General features: G+C 43.8%; 2 protein-coding genes across 5 annotated transcripts in view; one reads left to right on the forward strand and one right to left on the reverse strand.

Annotated features, from left to right (window-relative positions):
- ZFYVE9 (zinc finger FYVE-type containing 9) overlaps positions 1–5,938 on the forward strand; it is a 62,914-nt gene extending 56,976 nt beyond the window's left edge. For all 3 annotated transcript variants that reach the window (XM_030496012.1, XM_030496013.1, XM_030496014.1), the window contains 3 exons: positions 934–1,039; positions 2,021–2,197; positions 3,012–5,938. In XM_030496012.1, the coding sequence (XP_030351872.1) occupies positions 934–1,039; positions 2,021–2,197; positions 3,012–3,173 (445 nt within the window). In that variant the 3' untranslated portion in view covers positions 3,174–5,938. The remainder of the gene's footprint in view (positions 1–933; positions 1,040–2,020; positions 2,198–3,011) is intronic.
- The window catches only part of CC2D1B (coiled-coil and C2 domain containing 1B), a 35,012-nt gene continuing 18,679 nt past the window's right edge, over positions 5,429–21,761 (reverse strand). For both annotated transcript variants that reach the window (XM_030496016.1, XM_030496017.1), the window contains 12 exons: positions 21,327–21,519; positions 18,963–19,135; positions 18,183–18,308; positions 17,591–17,649; positions 17,234–17,350; positions 16,670–16,743; positions 15,970–16,028; positions 14,079–14,130; positions 12,616–12,715; positions 8,802–8,892; positions 7,990–8,120; positions 5,429–6,565 (listed from right to left, as the gene is read on the reverse strand). In XM_030496016.1, the coding sequence (XP_030351876.1) occupies positions 8,001–8,120; positions 8,802–8,892; positions 12,616–12,715; positions 14,079–14,130; positions 15,970–16,028; positions 16,670–16,743; positions 17,234–17,350; positions 17,591–17,649; positions 18,183–18,308; positions 18,963–19,135; positions 21,327–21,519 (1,164 nt within the window). In that variant the 3' untranslated portion in view covers positions 5,429–6,565; positions 7,990–8,000. The remainder of the gene's footprint in view (positions 6,566–7,989; positions 8,121–8,801; positions 8,893–12,615; positions 12,716–14,078; positions 14,131–15,969; positions 16,029–16,669; positions 16,744–17,233; positions 17,351–17,590; positions 17,650–18,182; positions 18,309–18,962; positions 19,136–21,326; positions 21,520–21,761) is intronic.

Consider the following 21,761-nt stretch of genomic DNA (forward strand, 5'->3'; position numbering starts at 1 on the left):
ATGGAATTGACATACCATAGGTTTGAGGCCTCAATCTAGAAAGTTGTCTATGCTATGGATTTTTTGCCATTGCTAATATCCAGTTACTGGAAATCACTAATCTGTCTCCAGCAGTCAGTGCTGAACCCTGCATATTGTGGTCACTTTGCTCTCCAGGTGCTTAGTTTGCATTAAGTAGCACTAGGAATAAAATTGCAGACCATCAACAGTGTATTTGGACTCTTCATAGTTAAGCCAAAAGAGGTTTATGGCAGCTGAAGTTTTTATGGCAGTAAAGTGCTGTTGTGATGGGTACATATAAGGACTTAGCATCTAGAAGGAAGAGTAGTTTCAGGCTCTCCAGGTCAGTCTTAAGCTCTGTAATTAAATTCTGGGCTGTGTAAGTAGTGTTTCAGGTGTTGCTGGCCTACACAGAGGTTACAAAGGAATAAAACCCATACCTCATTGCTGTATTAGCACGTTCTGAGATCTTGGCTCTGGTACAAAGCTTTGCTGAAAACCTGCAGGAAGGTCCCTCCTGTACCTGGTTTGTGCACACTGACCAGGGCAGGCTGCAGGGGGAAGCAGGGAGGATGCTGCTTCTCAGCTCGGAGCCCATTCCCACAAGGCTGCTCACACTGAAGCTCCGGGCCCAGCACCATCCTCACAATTAGCAGTTGCAATCAAGATCACTGGTTTTGGCACCCTAAGAGTAGCCTTTGGGTTCCCTTCTGAGGGTAATTTTGGTCTCTGCCCCATTAAGCTGATGGGGTGAGTTGCTGTGTCGTCGCAGTTCCAATTGCAGAACAGTTATGAAAATCCCTGCAGTGAGGCAGTTGAGGATTCAGGTGTAGCAGCAGAGCTGCCCTTTGAATGTAGTTCTCATTTGCAGTGGTCTCTGTTCAGCTCATGTCTTCTGCTGAGTCTGAACTTACCCTTTTCCCTCCTTTTCAGTGTTGTAAGCCCTATTGATGGCAAATCAATGGAGTCTATAACAAGCGTGAAGATATTTCACGGCTCAGAGTACAAGGCAAACGGAAAGGTCATTCGGTGGACAGAGGTAAGCCAAACCCAGCTGCATGTAAAGCAACACTTGGCCTTTGGGGATTGCAGCTACAGCCTTCTGCTGCTTTTGACCTGCTCTCCCCACTCACCAGAATTAAAGCAGTAAATTCTTCAGAACAGACCAAACCTGTAGTAACTTTCCTACCTGCAAGGAAACATTCAGTGTGGCAGAATAAAATACCTATGGCTGGTCCACAGCTCAGCCTGCTCAGGCCTAGCCACCTCCTTGCACACAGTTTGAGAACATGGAGGGGAACCAGAAAAATACTTGCTTACTGTCTTACCCAGGTGACAGTTGGGTTTTATCTGCATTTGTATTAAACCCAACCTTTTAAATGGAGACAAAACAACTATTTTTTAAAAATGGTTCTTTTGAGCCACCTTCTCTAACACGATGCACATTAAACTGAAAGTGCTGTGGCATCAATCACTTGCAGGAAGTGCTTGCCTAGCCGCTGGACCTGTGACTCTGCCAGCACACAAATGCTGACGTTAAAAGATTTCTTTAAGTGTTTCTCTTAACCTGGCCAGGAGGAACCATGTTACTGCCTCGGCAGCTTGCCCCTTTGTATCCTATTTTCCTGGGTCCATGAGGCTCAACAGAGCCAGGCTCAGTGACAACAACAGTGCAGATCTTCAGGCTGGGACGGCTTCTGGTAAAACTGAATTTTCTAGAATTAACAACTGTTTAAAAGCTGGTATTTATTAAAAACTATGTGCAACAAATAGCAAATTTCCACAGTGAGGCTTTGCTCAGAACTGAAAGGTTTTTGAGAACACAATTATTCAAATCTTTCCTTTGGAGTTTTTCTACTTCTTTTCCCCCCTAAGGTGTCTTGTCTTCAGCATCATTTGCTGATCATCCCTGAGCAGCTCTTCTTTAAGTCTTCATTTGTAAAAAGGTTAAATGGTGTCTCAGTAACCTTATTTGCTAGAAGAGCCAAGGGTTGTGTCTTGTGTTACCTCTTTCCTTCAGGTGTTTTTCCTGGAAAATGATGAGCAACATAATGGTCTGAGTGACCCAGCTGATCACAGCAGGCTGACTGAAAACGTGGCAAAGGCTTTCTGTTTAGCTCTCTGTCCTCACCTTAAGCTGCTGAAAGAAGATGGAATGACTAAGCTGGGCCTGCGCGTTACACTCGACTCAGATCAAGTAAGTCTTGAATAGCTTTGGTTTGACTGGGGGTTATTGCCTTGTTCGTTCCCCAGAAAGGGAATACACACTTCAACCATTCTCTTGGTTAAAAAGAAGTACCAGTACCAGATGCCAATGTGGTGGTGCCGACTGGTGTTTGGTGTTCTGAGCCAGCTGTTGAAATGGGAAGCTAATGCCTATCCTGAATTAACACCAGGCTTGGCCCCTGTGTGTGCCACTGGTGGTGCCTGCTCTGCGGCCAGAGATGCAGGACCAGCCCTGTGAGCTGCAGGCCTGCCACATGCTTGGAGAAGACTCTGAATCAGCCTTTGCACCAGAAATTAAAAAGACAGGAATGTATGAAATGTATTACTGGGTAAGCAGGAACCATTCACAAGCATGGCTGTTCTTAAAGAGCTCACTGCAAATGAGACAGAGGAGCAGCTGGAAGTCCCTTAGGGAGTGCTCTGCAGCAGAAGCCACGAGCAGAGATAAGGGTCTCCTGGCAAGGGAGCTGGCCTTGCCCTGGAGTGGGGGTGTTCCTGGTGGCACCCAGCTTTTAAATACTGCCTCAATCTGATAACACAGGATGCGGTTCCTGCTGATCTGCTTTAACAAAGCAATAGGGTACTTTGTGTAGGTGGCCACTAGGAACATGAGGGAGAACAAAAACAAGTGGAAAAGCTGCTTTAGTGCCTGCTAAATCCTGTCGAAGTGCCCAACTTCCCGGGCAGAGGCCACAGCACCTCCCACAGCTCATCCTCCTGCCCATCAGCTTGCAGCCTGTGTCCTGTTCTCTGTAAAACCTCCCCTCTCACTTTGTATTTTTTAGGTTGGTTATCAAGCTGGGAGCAATGGACAGCCACTGCCCTCTCAATACATGAACGACCTGGACAGTGCCTTAGTTCCAGTGATTCATGGAGGGGCATGTCAGTTGAGTGAGGGGCCAGTCATAATGGAGCTCATCTTTTATATTCTGGAAAACATCTCATAAGAGGACTTCATTTTCTGTTCAGACCTGTTCCAGCAGCAGTTGTATCTGAATCATTTGCACTTTAAAACTGGAAAATTAAGCTTTTGTTAACACTATTGGGGAAGTGGGGGGGGGGGAGGCGGGAGGGACAGTTGTTCCATAATTCTAAATCTTCTATGCATTGTCAACAACCAGAGGATCAGGGCAGCTTCTATACTACAACATGGCTATGCTATCCTTGCAGCTAATACACTTCTGTTACTGTTTAGAGAAATGCTCATGTTTAAAGACTTACAGTCATGTACTCTAAATGCTCAAACGGGTGCGAAGATCACTGGGGCATAAATAAAAAGTGAAACTCCACTCTTGTCCTGGTTGTAGATGGACATGTGAGAACCACCACTCACGACCACCGTTCTGACCTCGTCCTCATGCCGCTGGTGGTTGTGCTGTAGACATTCAGAAGTCATGTTTACATTATTTTGACCAGATTATTGGTTGAAAGACATTCGGAGTCGCCCTGGAGAGACAGGGACAGGTTACCCAGCCATAACTACATTGGTCTATGCCTCCAAAGGAGCAGAAGGGCAGGTGGGATTACATAAACTGCAGTTTTGTGTATGATAGGCTAGTTTCCTTTTTCCCCCCCTCTATTTACTGTAAAACCCTGTCACCTCTGCAGATTCCTTTAATCTCCTAGAACAACTCTGCTATTCTGTACTTTGTTTACAAATCCGTTACAAAGCAGAGGAAATATCAGCCCTGAAGTGTGGTTCTGTCTCATTGCTCTTCCCCAGTAGGTCCTGCTTATAAAAGAGAAGCAACACCCAGGGCAGTCCGAGTCTCCTCCTCGCTGTACACTATAGTGTAACGCTCGTGTCATGTACTCCAAGGCAGCTTGCACTTCATCTTAGCAGCCCCACATAAAAGCTTACGTGTGCTAAAAGTCTAGAGGGGCTCTTTGTGCATGTTCTGCTGAAAAAAGGCTTTGTGGGCAGCTCCCAACACTTGCGCCTGGCCCAGCGCTCCTGGTCTCACCCGAGAGGGCTTCAGCAGGGAAAGAAGCTGGAACAGGATCAGTCAGAGACAGAGGAACTGTGTTGCCACATTCTCAGTGGGAAGCTGCTCACCCGTGGCAAGAGCTGAACGCAGGAGAAGGGGTTTGGCTGTTTTGGTCTGTTTAGCCATAGCCATGTGGAGCAGCTGGTCTGGGTCCCTGTCGGAAGGGGAACGAAGGTTTCTCCTCCTGTCTGAACAAGAAAGTTGATTTGGGAAGAGAGGTGCTCATTTCTGGTGAACACGGGATCTCAGACCTTGCACTGTCCCTACTCACAGTCAGTTCTGGTGGATGCAGCAGGGGGTTACTTTGGGTTTGCTGTACATGAGTAACGAGGTGCCCGTTCCTACACAAAGGGAAGCGTGAGGCTCCTGTGAGGCTGATGCTTTAACCAATACACAGTATTAGCTGGGTAAAGGAAAAGGTCACTACCCATAGCAATGTGGTTTACGCATAGAGCACAGTGTATGTACAGAATGTACTTGTGAATAAATGGCTACTGCTTTTTAAACAAAGCAAATCTGACAAACCCAAGATGGCAAAAGACAGCTGTCCCCAGCCAGCACTGGGAGAAGGTGGCCCATGAACTGGGGTCCAGCACCAGCAACAAAAGCTGGGCAGCAACAGGTAGCACACTACAACTACTACACTTAGAAGGGTAAGTGTGGCATCAGAGCAAGACCTGACCTCCGTGCTGGGGAGGAGGTGGCTGGCTCACTGCAGCTCACTTCACGTTTCATGCTGGACAAAGCCCAAACTCTCGCACAATCCCTATCCTCCCTATGGATTTGTGCAGTGGAGCAGGACTGAGGTTACTTCCTGATTCCCCTCTGCACACTTTGGGACACACTACACAGTGTAGGCAAGGTTTGGTTCCTGGAAGAGCACTCCATAACCTAAAATTACCCATCTTCCTTCCAGAGCCTGCTCTCCAGTTTTGCCATAGCAGCGGCTTTCCAGTTCCTTGAGTTGCATTGTTACGCTTAATAATGCAGTAAAAGAGGTGAAAAATCGTTTCTCTTCTCTTCCTTTGCCCCAAAAGTCTTTTAGGTTTGGATTATGTTTGTGCAAAACACTATCAACTGGTGACTGACATGTTTGCTTCAACCATAGCCTTTGAAATGACCTTAAATACCATGTTGTTAAGAAATGAGTACTTGTTTTAGAGGAAAAAAAAAAAGAATTGTACTTTTAAAATTCAGTTAGTTAACACTGCAAAAAACTGCATATTATATTTTTATTTTCAACATGTAGTTTTGTATATTAAATTTATTGAAATTAAAAACTAAACACTGTATTGTCTTCATCTGCTCAGGAAGACAGAGGCAGCGCTGCCTGACTCTCACCCGCCTGGACCCTGCTCTCTATGCCCTGCCCTACCTAAAGAGCTGGTGCAGGAAGGGCTCTGACTCCCCAGCGCAGGCACATCCTCTCCTCTGAGATCAGTCCCTTCTCTGAGCTCACAGAGATTTAAAAACACAAACGTATTTGGTACCATTTTGTTGTATGCTGCTGATCAGAAGCATTCCTGAAAATAGTCTTAATCCCGTTTTCTACACGACAAAGAGTGGCTATTTTCCCCAGCACCTGGAAGAACTGTAAAAGCCTATTTCTGTACAAATACAAGGAACGTTTGGGAAGCAGCACAGTCAGAGCTTACTTAGTTTTCTCTTCCCCTCCTTTTTACATTTAAAAAGAAAAAGGATGAAGGCACAGTACCAGGGCTGCACTGACCATGCAGGGCAGACAGCTGGGAGCCAGAACAAGAATGTACATCTATAAACACCTGCTGCTATGGAGCCTGGCATTCCCTCCTCCTCAACAGCAGCATCCCACTGAGCTCGTGCTGCAATGGCACACACAGAGAGACCCACTGCCTGAGTTCCCTCTCCTCTATTTTAGGAAATGAAAAGAGATAAATCGAAGAGGTCTTGATAAGAAAACAGAAGAAGCAGTAGCAGGCTGGTGGCTGTACCACAACACTGGAAAACATGAATTCCGGTAAAGGTCTTACCTGTGACTTGACCAAAAAGTTCTTGCACTGCCTCAGGGAATTTTGAAGGGGCTAAACTTTTTCCACACCACTATGCATAGTTAGTGTAACATTCATCCTGGTGCTACATTAGTAGTCCCACGTTAAGGCAATTCTGTCTATTTTGTGTAGACTAGTGACAATCCCCTGCAGCAGCAAACTCCCAGAGCCTTACATCTGCCTCGACGTTATTAATAAGCACTATGGCTGTTATCAAAATAGACATTAGGTTCAGTAGTGCATTCATTTAACATCTTTGGTGCTTGCAGCTAGCAGCATCTCTCTGCAGACGTTCATCCCACATCTTTCAACTTGCCAGTGGAGCTGGGGAAAAACAAGGGAAAAACAACAGAATTACTTGATGCAGCACTTAGCGAATGTTCACAATTCAAGGTCACATTAGATGTGAAATGCTGACGTTAATTTTCTGGATGGTCAACTAGAAAAATCATCGAAGCAGTATTATTAAGCTCTAGTGACTGGAAATGCTTAAGTGTCCAGTCACTCGGTCTTGCAGATACAGCCATCAAATGCATCCCTTCAGAGAACCGAAGCTCACAGGCAGCTCACTGACCTCCTGGCTGCGAGGCAGAAATCCCCAGGCAAAGAGTCCCTTTGGTGCTACAAATTCAGATTCATGCACTGAAACAAGACCTCTTGGTTTGTAAACCCTAACACAATTCGGAAGCAAAGGTGTGGCAGAGGTGATGTGGCTGTGAAGCTGATGCCCATCAGCTTATGCTGAGGAAAAGGGGAGCACTCTATGACTGCAGGATACTGAAGGGGGAACTGACTGTCCTCTCTGTGGTTTATCAACACAGGCCATGGGAGAAGCAAGGACTTGAAGTTTCACGGTTTCAGTGATTGTGTCCAACTACTCTGAATTTCCTTCAAACATCAGACACATACTTAGAAGTGGGCTGAGTCAGAGACTCCACAGGCAGGGGCACTGCTGGTGTTTATCCTTCAGTAACTTTATGTAGGAAATGGCTTAAAAAAAGACCCCACAATTTTGGGGTATTAATTTGCTTTGGGTTTGTTTTAAGAGGGGAGAATTTTTGATACCTAAACAGCAGAGTATGAGAAAGGAAGACAAGCTGCCAAACCAAGCAGTTTCCATAGAGGCTGGCAAGAAGAGGAAGCCTCCCTCTTTTCCATCCTTCTAGTATACAATCACTTTGGCAGCTCACAGTTCCTCTTCTGTACTTGGTCACAGCGGGCACCAGGCACAGCTCTTTGGGTAACCTGTATTCAACTGTACAGCTTCTCTATTCCCAGAAGTCCCCAGTATCCAGAAGCCTGTCTCCAATAGCTTCCCTTTCAGATGAAGTCAAACAGACTTTCATGGGACAAACAAATCCCTTCTCTAGCTTCTGGTAGGGAAAGAAAGGTGCCTGCTAACTCTGAAAGGATTTTGCTAACAATAGGGATGGACAGAAAACATCCTCCCTCCTAGAAAGGACTCAACAATCTTATTTTCTAAATACCATTCTAAATAAAGGTGATGCTAGAAGCCCTCCCTGTGTTTCAAGTGATTGTGAAATAACATCTTTGATACACAAACTAATCGGAGACTGGGTAACCTCATTTCTGAAACTGTGTCAACTCGCCACTACAAATACAAAGATAAATGATCCCAAAGTTGGAGCAATGTAATTGGGTCAATGTCAACAAAAGACATTATTCAAGCACAGTTTCTCTGTACCCTGTCAAGTTCTGTCAGCCCATCATACACGCAGCATTCTTACCTCAGGTAGAACTAATGTTCAAGGACCAGCCAGTTTTCTGTAACTGTCTGAAGATCTTGACCGCTGAGGGGCTCCCTGAGTCTCACTTTTACCTCCAGCTTCCCTCCGGTGGGCTTTCTGCCATCAAAAATCTGAAAGAACCACAAAGAGCAGAGCAGTCAGCACACACACGAGTGACAACATCAAACCAGGGCGCCTCAGGCAACCACGGGCTTTATCTCCCCATGACTAGAAGGTGACAGAGAGAACCTGCAGGTGACCACAACGCTGGGAGGTGTCGCAGCCACATGCTGAGGGCAGCGTGTCCTGGGCATGTCTGTGTTGCAGCCCAAGGCAGGGGGTTTATTAAGGTTCCACTTGGTGAGCTCCTGCTGGATCTTGCAGCAGCTCTGTATCACTGGGGCAGTCTTCACTTGACCCCTTCACCTATTAGCTACCAACACAAATATTCTGGGGCATCACCTGAATTTCTGGTCCTGACAAAGAAAACTGTCTTGATACAGAAAATTGGCAGAGGAGAGTCCCCAGGATGGGGCTTGGAGCAACCTGCTCTAGTGGAAGGTGTCCCTGCCCGTGGCAGGGGGTTGGACTAGATGAGCTTTAAGGTCCAACCCAAACCATTCTGTGACTCTATGAATGGTAACAGCTAACACAAGCTTCAAGAGATGACAAAACAAAGAGCAGCCCATTGCTTATCAAACTAGCTAAACAACACTCACCTGTGCACAGACACATTTATGCAATGCAAATATTCGTTTTCCCTCTGTATTCAAGTACGAACTAGGAGAACACACCCCACCCAGAAAACATACCTCGATGATCTCTCTAACTTCACATTCTGATTCCAGCTTCTCCAGTTTCAAGTGTGCTGTCCCCACTTGCTTGTCGCTTCTGAAAAAGGACCTGTTTCAAAGAAACCTTCTTTAATTCAGTGGGTAATTAAACATGAAAGAGAAAGCAGGCTCAGAGGGCAGCACTGTTTGCACCAGGAGGGCCAGTCAAGACCTGCTACTAGAAGCCTACAAACCAGGGTGCAAGAGGCAAACCCTGAGTGAACCAGACTACAAGGACAAGATACGAAGTACTCATGTTTTAATTATTCTCCTGCAACCAGGTGAAAGATAAGGACAGTGGTGAAGAAAAACAACCAACTACACTAGCACTGGGAATGGCAGCAGCTTCTGTCCCTGCACGGGGCTACAGGGAAGAGTGGCCCAACAGCCAGGGCAGACAGCACCCTTCTGCAATGGGCTGTTCAAGAGAACAGGCTGAAAAGCTTCCCGAGGAAGCTGCATCTCTCATCAAAACAAACACTTCCCAGGCACGTGCTGGTTTTGGCAAACTACTGATCAGGAAAAAGTCACATGAATCACTGTTTCCTTTTGATAAATCAAACCAGTTTCAACAGCTAAGAACACTTCATTTCAGCTGCTGTTTTGATTCACCTCCATACTGGTGGTTTGAACCATCAGGAACCATCATTTTAGACTTTCTAGTCTGCTGGAGTTAAACACAGAGCATTTATCCTGTAAGGGAAACAATCAACTGTTCTCTGCTACAGCCACTTCTGCTCAACAGTTTGATGAGCAAGACATCCATCTTTACCTTAAGAGATAGTGCAATCCTTATCCAGACAAACTCCTCCAAAAGGCAACAGCTAAGACTAAAACACACTAATATTGCACTGGGTTTCTTTGCCTGCATCCAAGCATTTGCTTCTGGAGTAAGTCTCCAAAAGATTTCATAAACAACTAAAATCTACAGAGTCTGGAGGCAGTAAAGCCAACCAGCCATGCCTGTGCCTGTCATGTTTTAGACAGGAAATCTCTAAGAATCCAGGAGCTTCCTTTTTTACGCCACTATCTGGGAAAAAAACAAGCAAGGAAACCAACAAATATACAAAAACAAACCTCAACCCCAAAACATCCACCTTCTTCCTATTATATATATATTATCAAGCAAGACTTGACATACGCAAGGAAAACTCTTAGGATTATTATATAAAGCCTCATGCCCATGTCACCTGTGGCAACAGGAGCCAGTATATTAACACAGACCTGATGCTGCCGTCAGTGCCTGCAGTTTCCAAGGGAACATCTGTGACTCCGATGGCCTAAACTCTCTGACTGGAAAAGGAGTAAGGTTGTTTCCTCACATCCACCACCTCAATGATTGCTCCATTCACACACTCTCCAAGTAGCTCAGATCAACTGCCCTGTAAGGAACCTGTCATCCAGACTTTAACCTCACTTTCTGGCTTGTGTGATCAGAAACAACATCAGGAAGGCTCCTACAGCACCTGAGTCTCTATAGATTAGGGGGACAACAGTCTGGTCCCATTAGCCCAGGCTGCAGTGAGCTCATAGCAAGGAGCACAGGCACTTCTAGACGGGATAAAGAGACCGAGACCTCTACAACAGAATGCACTGAAACATGCAGTGATCACTGTTAGAGAGCAAATCTCTTCCAAGAACCTGTTGCTGGAAGACTTGAAAGACTCCAGCTCAGTTGTCAGATTACTTCTTAGTTTGCCCACATCTCAACACAAACTGCTGGAGTAAAGCAAAAGCAATGTCACAAGTACCTCAAGGGCTGGTAATGCTGCCCCCAAACATGATGCCTATGAACTCTGTTGACAGAAAGCCCTCCAAAGATAAGACTGCATTCTCCATCGATACACGACTACATCATTTAGAGACAAAACCATTTAGAGAAGTTCAGACTTTATTCTCTCACATGCTAGAATACTTCCTTGTCTTCACGAGCACCTTAAAATGAAGAGGCATTACATAACTGTACTGCAGTATGTTGGCACCTTGTTCAGAAACTCAGGGAATCAGCAATTCTTCTGGCTGAATGGTTCTTAAAGCATTTTTCCATTTTATAATTCAAGACACAATAAAGAGTGGTTCAGCCCCCATCAGTTCTAGGGGGGTGGCTGTGAAGGATGTGAACATGCTCCAGGCCATGGCTTCAGAAACAGCTCAGGGGACATCTTTTATCTTCAGAAGCTTTTAAGAGAAGTTTAAGGAGAGACTTTTCCTTTGGAGAAATCATTGCTGGGATTTGTACTTTAATGTGGTTTTTAAAGTGAAATTTAATATATGTGACCTGAAACAAGTCTCCTTTGCTCACTGAGAGAAAATAATTCTTGGGAGATGGTCAAAGAGCTACCAAAGAACCCAAACCTACAAAATCTACCAGCATTTCTGAAAGTATTATTCGTTTATAGTCTTAAAGACAGGCAGGGAGCGGGCAGTCTTTAGAAGAGAGCCTGCATCACTCAATGCTCTCTTTTGTCCTGAGAGGACAGCCAAGGGAAGGTGCTCAGTGGGCCTTTCTTCTCTTCCTCATTCCCTGTTGCTATCTGCTCAGGGGAACTGCCACCCCTCCACCCCAAACCAGCAACAAGCACATCTTTAACTTGTTCAATTCCTGTTCTAAGGACAAAAAAAATATCTGAGAACTCAAAAAGAGACAACCTGCAGAGATGTTTTTGCTAATCTTCAAAAAGGCTTCAAAGGACAATCTGGAGCTGGCATACAACTCATGAATCACCAGAGTGTTTCCCAGTGGGTGAACTTGAGCCTGAACTTAGACATTAAAACCAAGCACGGTTCCAGGCGGTAAGAGAACAGGATGTGCCCCACATGTACAGTGATATGCAAAAGATAGGGAGAAATGTTTTAAGCAAATGTAAGCACTGAACAGCTCTGTGCATAAGAGGCAGGATCTGTAACGATGACACCTTGAACAACAGAGGAGTGGAGCAGTGAGGATGGGCAGAGAAAGAGTAAGAAAATCAGCTTTTGCTTCAACAGAGATGCAAATGGAAGACCAGGACTTCAGCTCACAAATTAAAACATCTTGAAAACCACCTCAGAGAACCTATGGTTCTTCCAGTAAGAGAAACAAAGAACAGCACAAAGAGCCACCAAGACAGAAGCAGGTTATCTAACATCCCATCCAAGTCATGGATCACGAGCTCAGGGATCAGGGAATACAGGCCACTGATTCTGCATAAATCAGTAATGAGCACAGACATGGGATGAACGTTACCAATTGTTAACATCCATCTCATCATCTTGATCTCTGAGATGAGTCTAGTTTTCTGTCTCTCTCAAGACAGTCTAACAGTTTGCTAGCAGTGCTCAGTAAATACTGCAATATCCTCAGAACGAAGTACAAAACCATAACACTAGTTCTGCCATCATCTGTCCCCTGCTTTACTGCTGTTCATGTTTTGCTGCTACTTGTACTTCATTATTCTACAAAGTTACCCCCTGTAGCATATAAATCTTCTAGTCCTGATGACAAACCAAACTGGGTAAGAATCAGAACAACCTGAAGCTGAACCATTATGTCCTCAGCCTCATCAATTCCCCTTGCCACACTAACCCTCAACTGATCTGACAGCATGAATCAACTTCATTGAACTTCTGCCTTTTCTTCACCCCCACAGGGGAAGATACAGAGCTCAGGCACGTTTTGAAAGGAGTTCTCAGACATGAGAACCAGACAACACTTCACTGCTAGCTTAAAGATTGGGCTTCATCAGTTTCAGCTACTTCCATCTCCTCAACTGTTTCCAGAGAGGCAATGAGGGGCAGCAAACTGTGGACTTACCCTTTATGAAATACTTCAAATTTAATTCCTTTGGACCGAATTGCTCGTCGGAAACCTCGGTGATTTCGGTTGATGTTCAACTTAAACAACTGGTTATATTCTGCAGAGAGGACACAGAGAAACGAAAGTAAAACATGTGCCATGCTCTGTTACATGCACATACTCAGACTCCTGTTTATCTCAGTTTGGTCCACTTATGAAACACTTCACACCCCTATAAACCTCCTCCTCAGGAGGTTATTTCAGTCAGCAAGAAGGCATCACTTTACAGGGATGGAAACCAAACTGCAGAAAAACCAAATCATGAGGTGACAGCAAATTACTGGAGAGCCAAAATTGGAAAATCAAGGTCTTTCAAAAATAAACAGATTGTCTGTGGCTAAGAAAAAGATACAAAATAATAAGGAAACAGCATAGGAAGGTTGGAATGACTGGGAAGGGGTGTTTTGATACTGCATTTAACAATGGTTTAACACCAGCTTCATTAAAGAGCATAACAAGAACTATGCCACAGGATACCTGTTTATCAGAATGTCTCACAACATCGTAAAACTAATGTTCAAAGATTTATCTGCTGAACTACACAGGAACACTTGTCTCTGCTTGTCAGTCTTGAAACCCAAAACACTACAGCTAAGTGGCTGCTCAGCAAGTGCAGATCAAGTTATTGGAAGACTTGGAACACAGCTCTTGGTATCAGAGCTTCAGGACTTCTACTCTTAACAGAAAATATATACAAACTCAAAAGATATAAATGTATATATCTGTACGTATCTATTTTGAGATAAATTCACAATTTGGATACTGAATTCAGTTGTTTTGAAACTAGATGGCTGCTTACTGCAAGAATTGGGAAAAAAAATATAGAGCAATAAACCAAACTCAGAGTACAAGAGGATTAATTCTAAACACATGATGGGTCTAATACAGGTAATCAATGGTTAGGTACAAAGGGGTATTTTTCAAAAGGTCCAAAGAAAGGATTTTAGTTGGGTTTAAGACACATTGTCTTTAAAAAATAACTATAAGATCTATTTCTGCAACGCTGCTTTGTCAGGTTTAGAAGTGGCAGCTGATTGCCAGTTCTGCCATGATTTTTGCTAATCTCCCAGGACGCAAACTCTGACTGAAAAAGATCTGATCCACGGAGATACTAAAATTAATGATTTCACTTACTTAATAAAGAAAATTTATTTATCTGGCCCATCTACCAGCAGGGCTGATGGCAACAGCTGGAGCGCGACTGGTAACCAGATGATTTCACTGGTTTATTACACAGTAACTACCACCAATATTGGGATGAGGGTGAAGAAATTGCCATCACACCTGGACTTTACCATACAACAAGGTCTTTCATAAGAAAGAAGGCCCTCTGGCCTGGTTCACCCTATGGGACCAGCCTGTACTCTCCCATGACCCCCAAGGTGCAATGTTTCTCCCTCTGTCCCAGAAGAAGTACTAACCTGGAGAATTGTTATTGTTTATTACAGGTGTTTTACTCTTCTGAGGTTGCTCCTATTAAAAAGAGACACACATTACATAAAACTATCAGATACTGTTTCAAAATACAGAGTAATAACCATTTTTATTAGCAGCTTTTTATACCTACACAGGGAACATGAGGTTATGAGAATGATAAGAGCAGCCATGGTACATTCAAGACTAAAGTATTTGGGTTTCGTTGTGGTAACAAGTATAATGTTAGATAAAGAATAAGCCAAAACATTACATTAAATGTAAGAGCCACAGATGAGCTACATGGTCACACTCAATTCAATCCAATCATCACAGAGTTACTGACTGTGGCTGTTAAACTACATGATAAACTGCACACGTTCCATGACACAGTAATTCTGTTCCTTCTGCATCAGTTGGAATAATAAGCTACACAAGGAATTCATCACAAATCAGTCAGGGAATTGCCCTACTATTATTTTGCCTGACAATCAATCTGCCACCAAAATGAATTAACTTTTAACCTAAAGTAGAGAACAAACTGAATCTCTGGGGACTGAACAAGGACAATGTGACCTAATTACTGCAGCTACTTTGCAAAGCTGATCCCAGCTATGAAGGAGAAAGGTGGTGGATTGACTGTTGGTTAAGCAGTAGAGACCTTGCTTTTTTTTAACACAAACAGATTAAAAGCAGCTATGCTGATTCTTACTTATTCCTTGGAAAATTATTCCTACAGACCAATTCTGGTTTTTAGCCACCCTCATGGGGGGGAATCTTCCATTAAGGCCTCAGGTAACTCAAACCTAAACACAGACCTGATCTGATCATCACTGATTTCTCACAAGAAAATGGATTTAATTTAGTGGAATTGCTGCAAATTTTATTAGGAAGTAAAAATCTAGGCTCTGCATTCTCACAGGGCTAAGTATTAGTCCTGTAAGAGCAAAGACTGGTTTTGCCTTACAGCGAAAGCAGCAGAAGACTCAGGACTTCTACTGAGAGTAAGATTAGAGAGCCCTCAATGGTTTCTGTATGTCAGCTCAATGGTTTCTGCATTTTTCAGAGCAGAGACTGCTTCTAAAAGTGAGGGGAACAGGATGACACCGAGAAGTTTCAAGGAAAGAAGCCATATATATGTGTATAGATATTTTTATATACATACATGTATATATGCACATATACACATGCACATAAGTATTAATTAGTAAGGTCAAGAAACTTGTACAGCCTAAGTCCTTGCTCCAGATATGCAGATACATATTTGCTAATTAAATCACCAGGAGTCACGTGCATTTATTTGATGACAAAGATTAAGCTTTGCAATCCACCTCTGTAATTATAAGAGATGTCCAAAAGCAATGCCTTTAAAAGCTTGTTTTCTTAAAGGAAAGGGACTTAGAGGGAGATCTCATCTAAGTTGGCCTCTCTCCGCTAGCGACAACTCTGCATGCCCTTGTGTTTGAAGTCACCAGTGCGTTTGCACCCCTAGAAGAAATTAACTTCAACATACTTTGCAGACACTGGGAACAGTCTGATTAGCATCTTCACAGGGGAAAAGGTGGGTATAGCTTAGCACTGTGAATGCTGTTTAGCAGTAAGCTGGTGGTCAGCCAGCCAGAGAACATGCAAGCCTGAAGCAGACACCACACTGCTAAGTGTAAAATGTGGAGAACATCAAGAGAACGGTGCAGCAAAGCTCAATTCTGTAGGAAACTCATTAAGCAGTTCTGTTCCTCAGAAAAAGCTCCTGGTTTAAAACTAAATTCAGGCAGGATGGCTGGAAGGGTTCTCCCTATCTAGAAGCAAACCCACACTTCCTCCCTGAAGCCCTCCCAATTTAACACAGCAATGGCAAGGGTCAGACTGAGGAACAGCAGAGCCAGGACACACACTCACCGCACTCGGGTACTGAAACTCAAACTTCACAAAGGGATCCAGATCTCTCGGTGATACACCTGAATGAGACAACAACAGCCAGTCCAAACAGCCCATACAGGTGCTTTCATTGCATCTGTAATGCTGAGCAGGATTCTCAAGAGCACCTGAGTTTCAGTAGTAAATGAAATCTAACAAATCAAAATCCACAGAAAGCTGGTGTCCAAAGGAAAACACCTACTTCTCTTAATGCTGCTGGTAGTCCTGAGACAGACTAGCACAGGTAGTTTACAAGCTCCCAGAAACAAGGGACTAAAAGCAGGAATGTTGGCAGGAGCAACTCTTGTCTACTGACGGGGCAATACACATTAAGGTGGTGTGGAGTTAAGGCAGGGACTCTTAACGAAATAGGAGATAAACATGAAACTAAAACTATGACCCAGTTATGAGCAAACCCAGGACAATCTAAAGTTCCTCCCTCTGTCCAGACGTATCCCAGATTCTCTTTATTCTTCTGGGGTTTTTGTTTGTCTGTTTTTTTAAATACTGTTTAAAAGGTTTTTGGGGGCTCGAGCCTGAAACCTGGTTATTGTGGTTTAATGAGTGCTGGCTACAGAAGTCTTGGCTCCTGAAGTGGTCTTCAAGGTAGAAAAATCTCTTTCCCCACTACTTGCCTTACCTACTCAGAGGAAAAAGCCCACATGCCCTTTCAAGCACGCACCTGGTGGAGCTGGTAGGTTTATCCCCCTGACAATAAGAAGGTGCATTTCTGTGCTGTTGAGCTCAGAAAATATCCTGGGAAAAAAGAAAGACAAAAAAGCATATTTGACTCAATAACTGACCACCACCTGATCCACTGCCAGACCAGGACACCACTGGAATTTGTCAGACTGCTTTCAACAGTGCACTCCTACACAGATCATCTTCATAGATTACAAAAGAGCAAGGAAAGAGCACAAACCAGGATAAAAGCATCTCTGAGGTATAGTGGAAAATGCCATGAACAAAGCCCAAAGGCAACAGGATTGAGGGAGAAACACAGAGGAAGGACAAGTATCTGAAGTAACAGAAAATAAGAGATGAAACTGAAGATATTTTGAAAACAAAAGAACCCAGGAGAGAAGTTAGAGAACAACTTAAAGTTGCTAAGAGTGCCCTTTCAGGAATGCTGAGCCTATCCCTAGGTGCCACCCAAGTTTGCCGAAGCCCACAATTCCCTAAACAAGATCTAGAAACCAGGAAACTCATTCCAGCATGCCTGAGAAATCCCTTTGGTTTTCCATACCTTATCATTTTAAAGGTTCTTTCCTCAAAGTGATGGCTTGGAGGATCCATTCCTTGTGCTCGTGCAAGCTGCAGGATGTCCATGTCCTTTTTACAACCTTGTGCCATTTTCTCAAACCTGTAGAAAAGGCAAACAATGGAAAAGCTACACACATACTGGGACATCAAACAGAGCATTCTGCCACATACAGCCCACAGAGTAAGCCTCACACCAGAGGTCTGGCTGCAGCTTGGAGATGCAGGAGGCCTCACACTTACTGACCCTTTCACACAATGAACCCCCATCACCTTTAGGGGGGTCAGGCAGACTCAAGCCTGAACTGACCACAGTGTGGGATGATTTAACAGTGGGTCTTACCGAGTCGTTTCTGCTACATTTCCCAGATGCATGAATTGCTTGGAATACTGCAGACACCTCTGTCAACAGAAAGAAACCCAAACAAACACAGTTGTACTCAGTGATCTTTACACACAGATTCGTGACTGGCAGAGTTTTGAGGTTAATGACAACCCAATTTCAGAAATGCCAAGAGTTCTCCTATGACACCCAAAACCATCCACTCACCCCCTCCAGTCCTTCAAGCTCAAAGCTAAGCACAGCATTTGTTTGAGCTGTTCTGCTCTATTACTTTTTAATCATTTGATTTCCAAATACAAGGTTCAGCCAAGGGCTGGTCTTAAACATCCAGGTACTATTTTCAAACTGGAGTGCTCATGTTAATAGTGGCAATTTGATAGTCCCAAGCCTCCAAGCACAGCCTCTGACTTCAACGAGTAGAAAAATCTAACTCTGAAAATGTTCCCCTTTAGGACACACAAAATCAGATGTAATTTAAAAGAAAACCAAAAGACCCCACAGAAACAATGACAGGATGATAATATTAATAAAACCCAGAGAGATGTTCAGATAATGCCCCCCAAAGCACTACTAAAAAAGATAAATCGGTCACCTCATATTGGTCCTTCAGCAGTTTTATGAGCTGTGCATACACTTCATCTGCTTTCTGAGACAGTCTGACATCTTCATGGTGTATGAAGATAAAATCACCCTCATCATCTGTAGGGGGTGATGGCAGCTGCAATGTAAGAACACCACATTTCAGAGCTCTTGTAGGGGAAAAAAAATGAAGTAGACAAAAAGCAGCCAGAATGTATGGAAAGGTCAGTGAAGGGAGACGGGCTGTTTTTCTTCTCAAGGCAATTCCAACCCAACCAATACCTGCACCACTGCCTGACAACTGCTTAAGTCATAAAACCCTGCAAGATGTCTTACAAGTCTGATTATTCAGGTCAGGAGAGCTATCACAGTGCAGTTTAGTTTCCCATCTAGCCAAACACCAAGAGAAACCAGGGCATCACTCCATCACATGCACCTGATCCTCATCCCAAAATGGAGCCAGGACACAGCTAAGAGCTGTACTCACACCCTAACCCCAGGAGACACTTCCAAGCTGCATGGTTTAGGTATGTCATTGTAAATCAAGGAGGAAATGGTTCATGGAGACTAAATGTTTTCAAAATCTGGAACACTTGAGGAGCAGCACAGGAAACAAAATGAAATGAAAACTAAACCAAAAATACAGGGGGATTTCAGAGCTCAGTGTCCAGATTTATCACGTGAGCAAACTAACTTGTGTCAAGAAATACTTATTAAATCATTCACTGTTTGAAGTAAGCACTTAGATGTCCAAGAATATGAAACAAAGCAAGATACTAACAGTCCTACTAACCTTGGAAATATCAACAGGTTTGCCACATTTTGCTTGCTCAATCTTTACATCAAAGCTCTTCGCTGTCCTGAGATACATCTTTGCCTGTTCAAGGTTATTTTCCTTCTTTGCCTTGATGGCTGCCTTTATGTATTGCTTCTTTCTGTTCTCTAGAAATTCCAGCTGTTCCCTCACTGAAAAACAATTGAATAAAAACCTTCAATCATCTGACACTGCCATGCCCCTGAAACAGGCTTATCACGTTCCATTTATACCCACAATAAGGTCAGCAAAAGTACAGCTATCAAATAAGGACATTTCCTTACTGCACTTCATCATTTCTTGGCCAGTTTCAATGTCAAGTATCAGAAAAAGAAACAAACTTCCTTCCATCATGGTATCCTTCATCAAAACCTCATAGTGCTTCACAAGTGTCACAATAGTGATTACAGCCCCTTATTTGCAGATCCAAAGCAGAAGCTGAATTCAAACTTTCAGCTTGACATGTTAACTTCCGAAAGACAGCAAATATGAGCATCTTCTGGACTCATTTCTTCCCTCTACCCTGAACTGTCAGGAAAGAGACACAGATGAACCAATGTGCAGGCACATTCAAACGTATCACCTCTTCTTATTTGTGCCTTCTTGCCATCTTCGTTTCTTATTAATTCTTGGGTCTCCTCTTTCCTTCCCATAACATAAAGACAACTGTGCGAGTCAGGAAAGATTGCTTTACATTGTACCAGGTGAGTGCATCTTGCCCCTTCTTGTATCTCACTTAGAAAATGGTACAGCATGAGCCATTTTCAAAGATACTCATATTGTATTCACCACTGCACTCTACTTGTGATTATACAAGCTAAGCAGCACTTGCAAGAGGTGCCTGCCTCAGAAAACATATACACCAATGACTCTCACACTATGGTCACTGCTGGCAGATGACAATCAACTTATCCCATCCTCACAAAAGAGTCCAATGTGCTGCTGCTGTGAGCAATTTGCCCAATCAGCCAAACCCAAATGAATTAGCCAAGGTAGCTAGCCCAGATTCCACTGAGACAAAACCCATAGTGTGCTCTGTGAGCCCGACACACAGAGCACAGGTATCCCAAAGAAAATATGTGGAGAATGGACTGAGCAAAGCCATTAATCCAACTGATCTTGGCTCCTTGACTTTCCTGGTAGAGGCCTTAAGTGCAACTGCTCCACTCCCACACCTCCCTATGTCTTGTGCACTCCAACAAGGCAGTTTTGTTACAGTTGATTTATCAGCTGTAAGCTGCATTTTGTAATGTGGGGGGGGCAGGAGGTAACATCTGGATCACAGAATGCACTTTGGCTAGTGAAATATAGCTCTACATTAGTGAAGTACTGACATTTTGTTGTGAAAATCATGTCAGTATGAATCTGTCCAGGTGCCTGTTGCACCTATTGGTCTTCTTTTAAAATACTTGAAATATCCAGGAGAGATTATTATAATACCAGAGACCAGGTATTATCAATTCCTTCACAGTATAAGTCGAGGGCAATTCACTCAAAAGATTAATATGTCAGCTAAAATTCCACACCCCCAAACTCCTGAGGATCATAGATTTTCGAAGCTAAAATGGACAACTACTAAGTTTTAGTGGTGTTTATAAAACACGTAATGTAATTTTTCTAGACAGAAGACTTGAGCTAATCATGGTGTCAGAGTGAAATGCTTTTCAGTCTGTAAAAGACCCTGCATCAGCCAACTAGGCAGTTCTGCGTTGTCCTGAGGGAACTACCCAGGGCAGAATGGAAGGAGGATGGGATTACAGTCAAGGCAAACAACAGAATCAGTGAGAGCCTGAACACCGCTGGTGTGTGCCCAAATCACGCCATGAGGAGGTGGCTGTCCTTGGCTATCTGTACAATTAATCTTGTACAGACTGTTCAGTGACCTTAGCAACAGGAGGACTAGAGACCGATGAACTACTGCCTATGTAGTTTGAGATCCTCGGATAAAGCACTAGGTAAAACCCACTGTTTGATGTAAAAGCTGCATTAGATCAATGAATAATTCACAGTGGCAAGCTGTCCGCTTTAATGAGAGTACACGTAGAGTTCAACTGTAAGCTGAGTTAAACATTATGAATTGATACATTTGTTACATCAAAACTAATTAAAATGCCAATCACCCTTACAATAACACATGCTGCCTCTGTGAAATAAAGCTGCATGGCTGGTCTGGATCTGCCCTCCAGCACACACATATACTGAGGCTCCTGCCACAGGACATCTCTGCCATGTATTCGCAGGCTCCTGTCTAAAATACAATGAAGTCTTTACCAAGGTATTAAACTAAACTAGTGCAAACAACTTGCACATGGATCACTGGGAATGATGATCCCTGCACCTTACCAGCTGGGGGGAGATGATCCATTGACTCTGCCTTATGCAGGGTGGAGGGTGACGAAGCTCGTTTCACATGCTCAGGAGAGCTCTCCTCCCCGGCTACAGCAGATGGCACTGTAATTGGCTTAACAACTTGAGTCGGCTTTCCAGGCAGCTGAGCAGGCTTCTTGGCAACGGGGGCCTGTGCCAGAGGTTCAGTCTAACATAACAAAGAGAATTTCATATTATATACATAAAAATCTATTCCAGAGTTGAGCACAGCATCTCAAGCATCAACAATCATGGTTATCACTGTATTGGCCTTCTGATATGACTTCCGAGGGAAGCATAACGTTCCAGACAGCAAATTTTAACTTCTGAAGGTTTATGAGCCATGCCACACCAGTAGGTAGTTGACCTATGCAAGCGTCAAACCTCCACTACAGAAGGGACAAAAGGAAT

The sequence above is a fragment of the Strigops habroptila genome, chromosome 8, assembly GCF_004027225.2.
Source record: "Strigops habroptila isolate Jane chromosome 8, bStrHab1.2.pri, whole genome shotgun sequence".
NCBI classification, from domain to species: Eukaryota; Metazoa; Chordata; class Aves; order Psittaciformes; family Psittacidae; genus Strigops; species Strigops habroptila.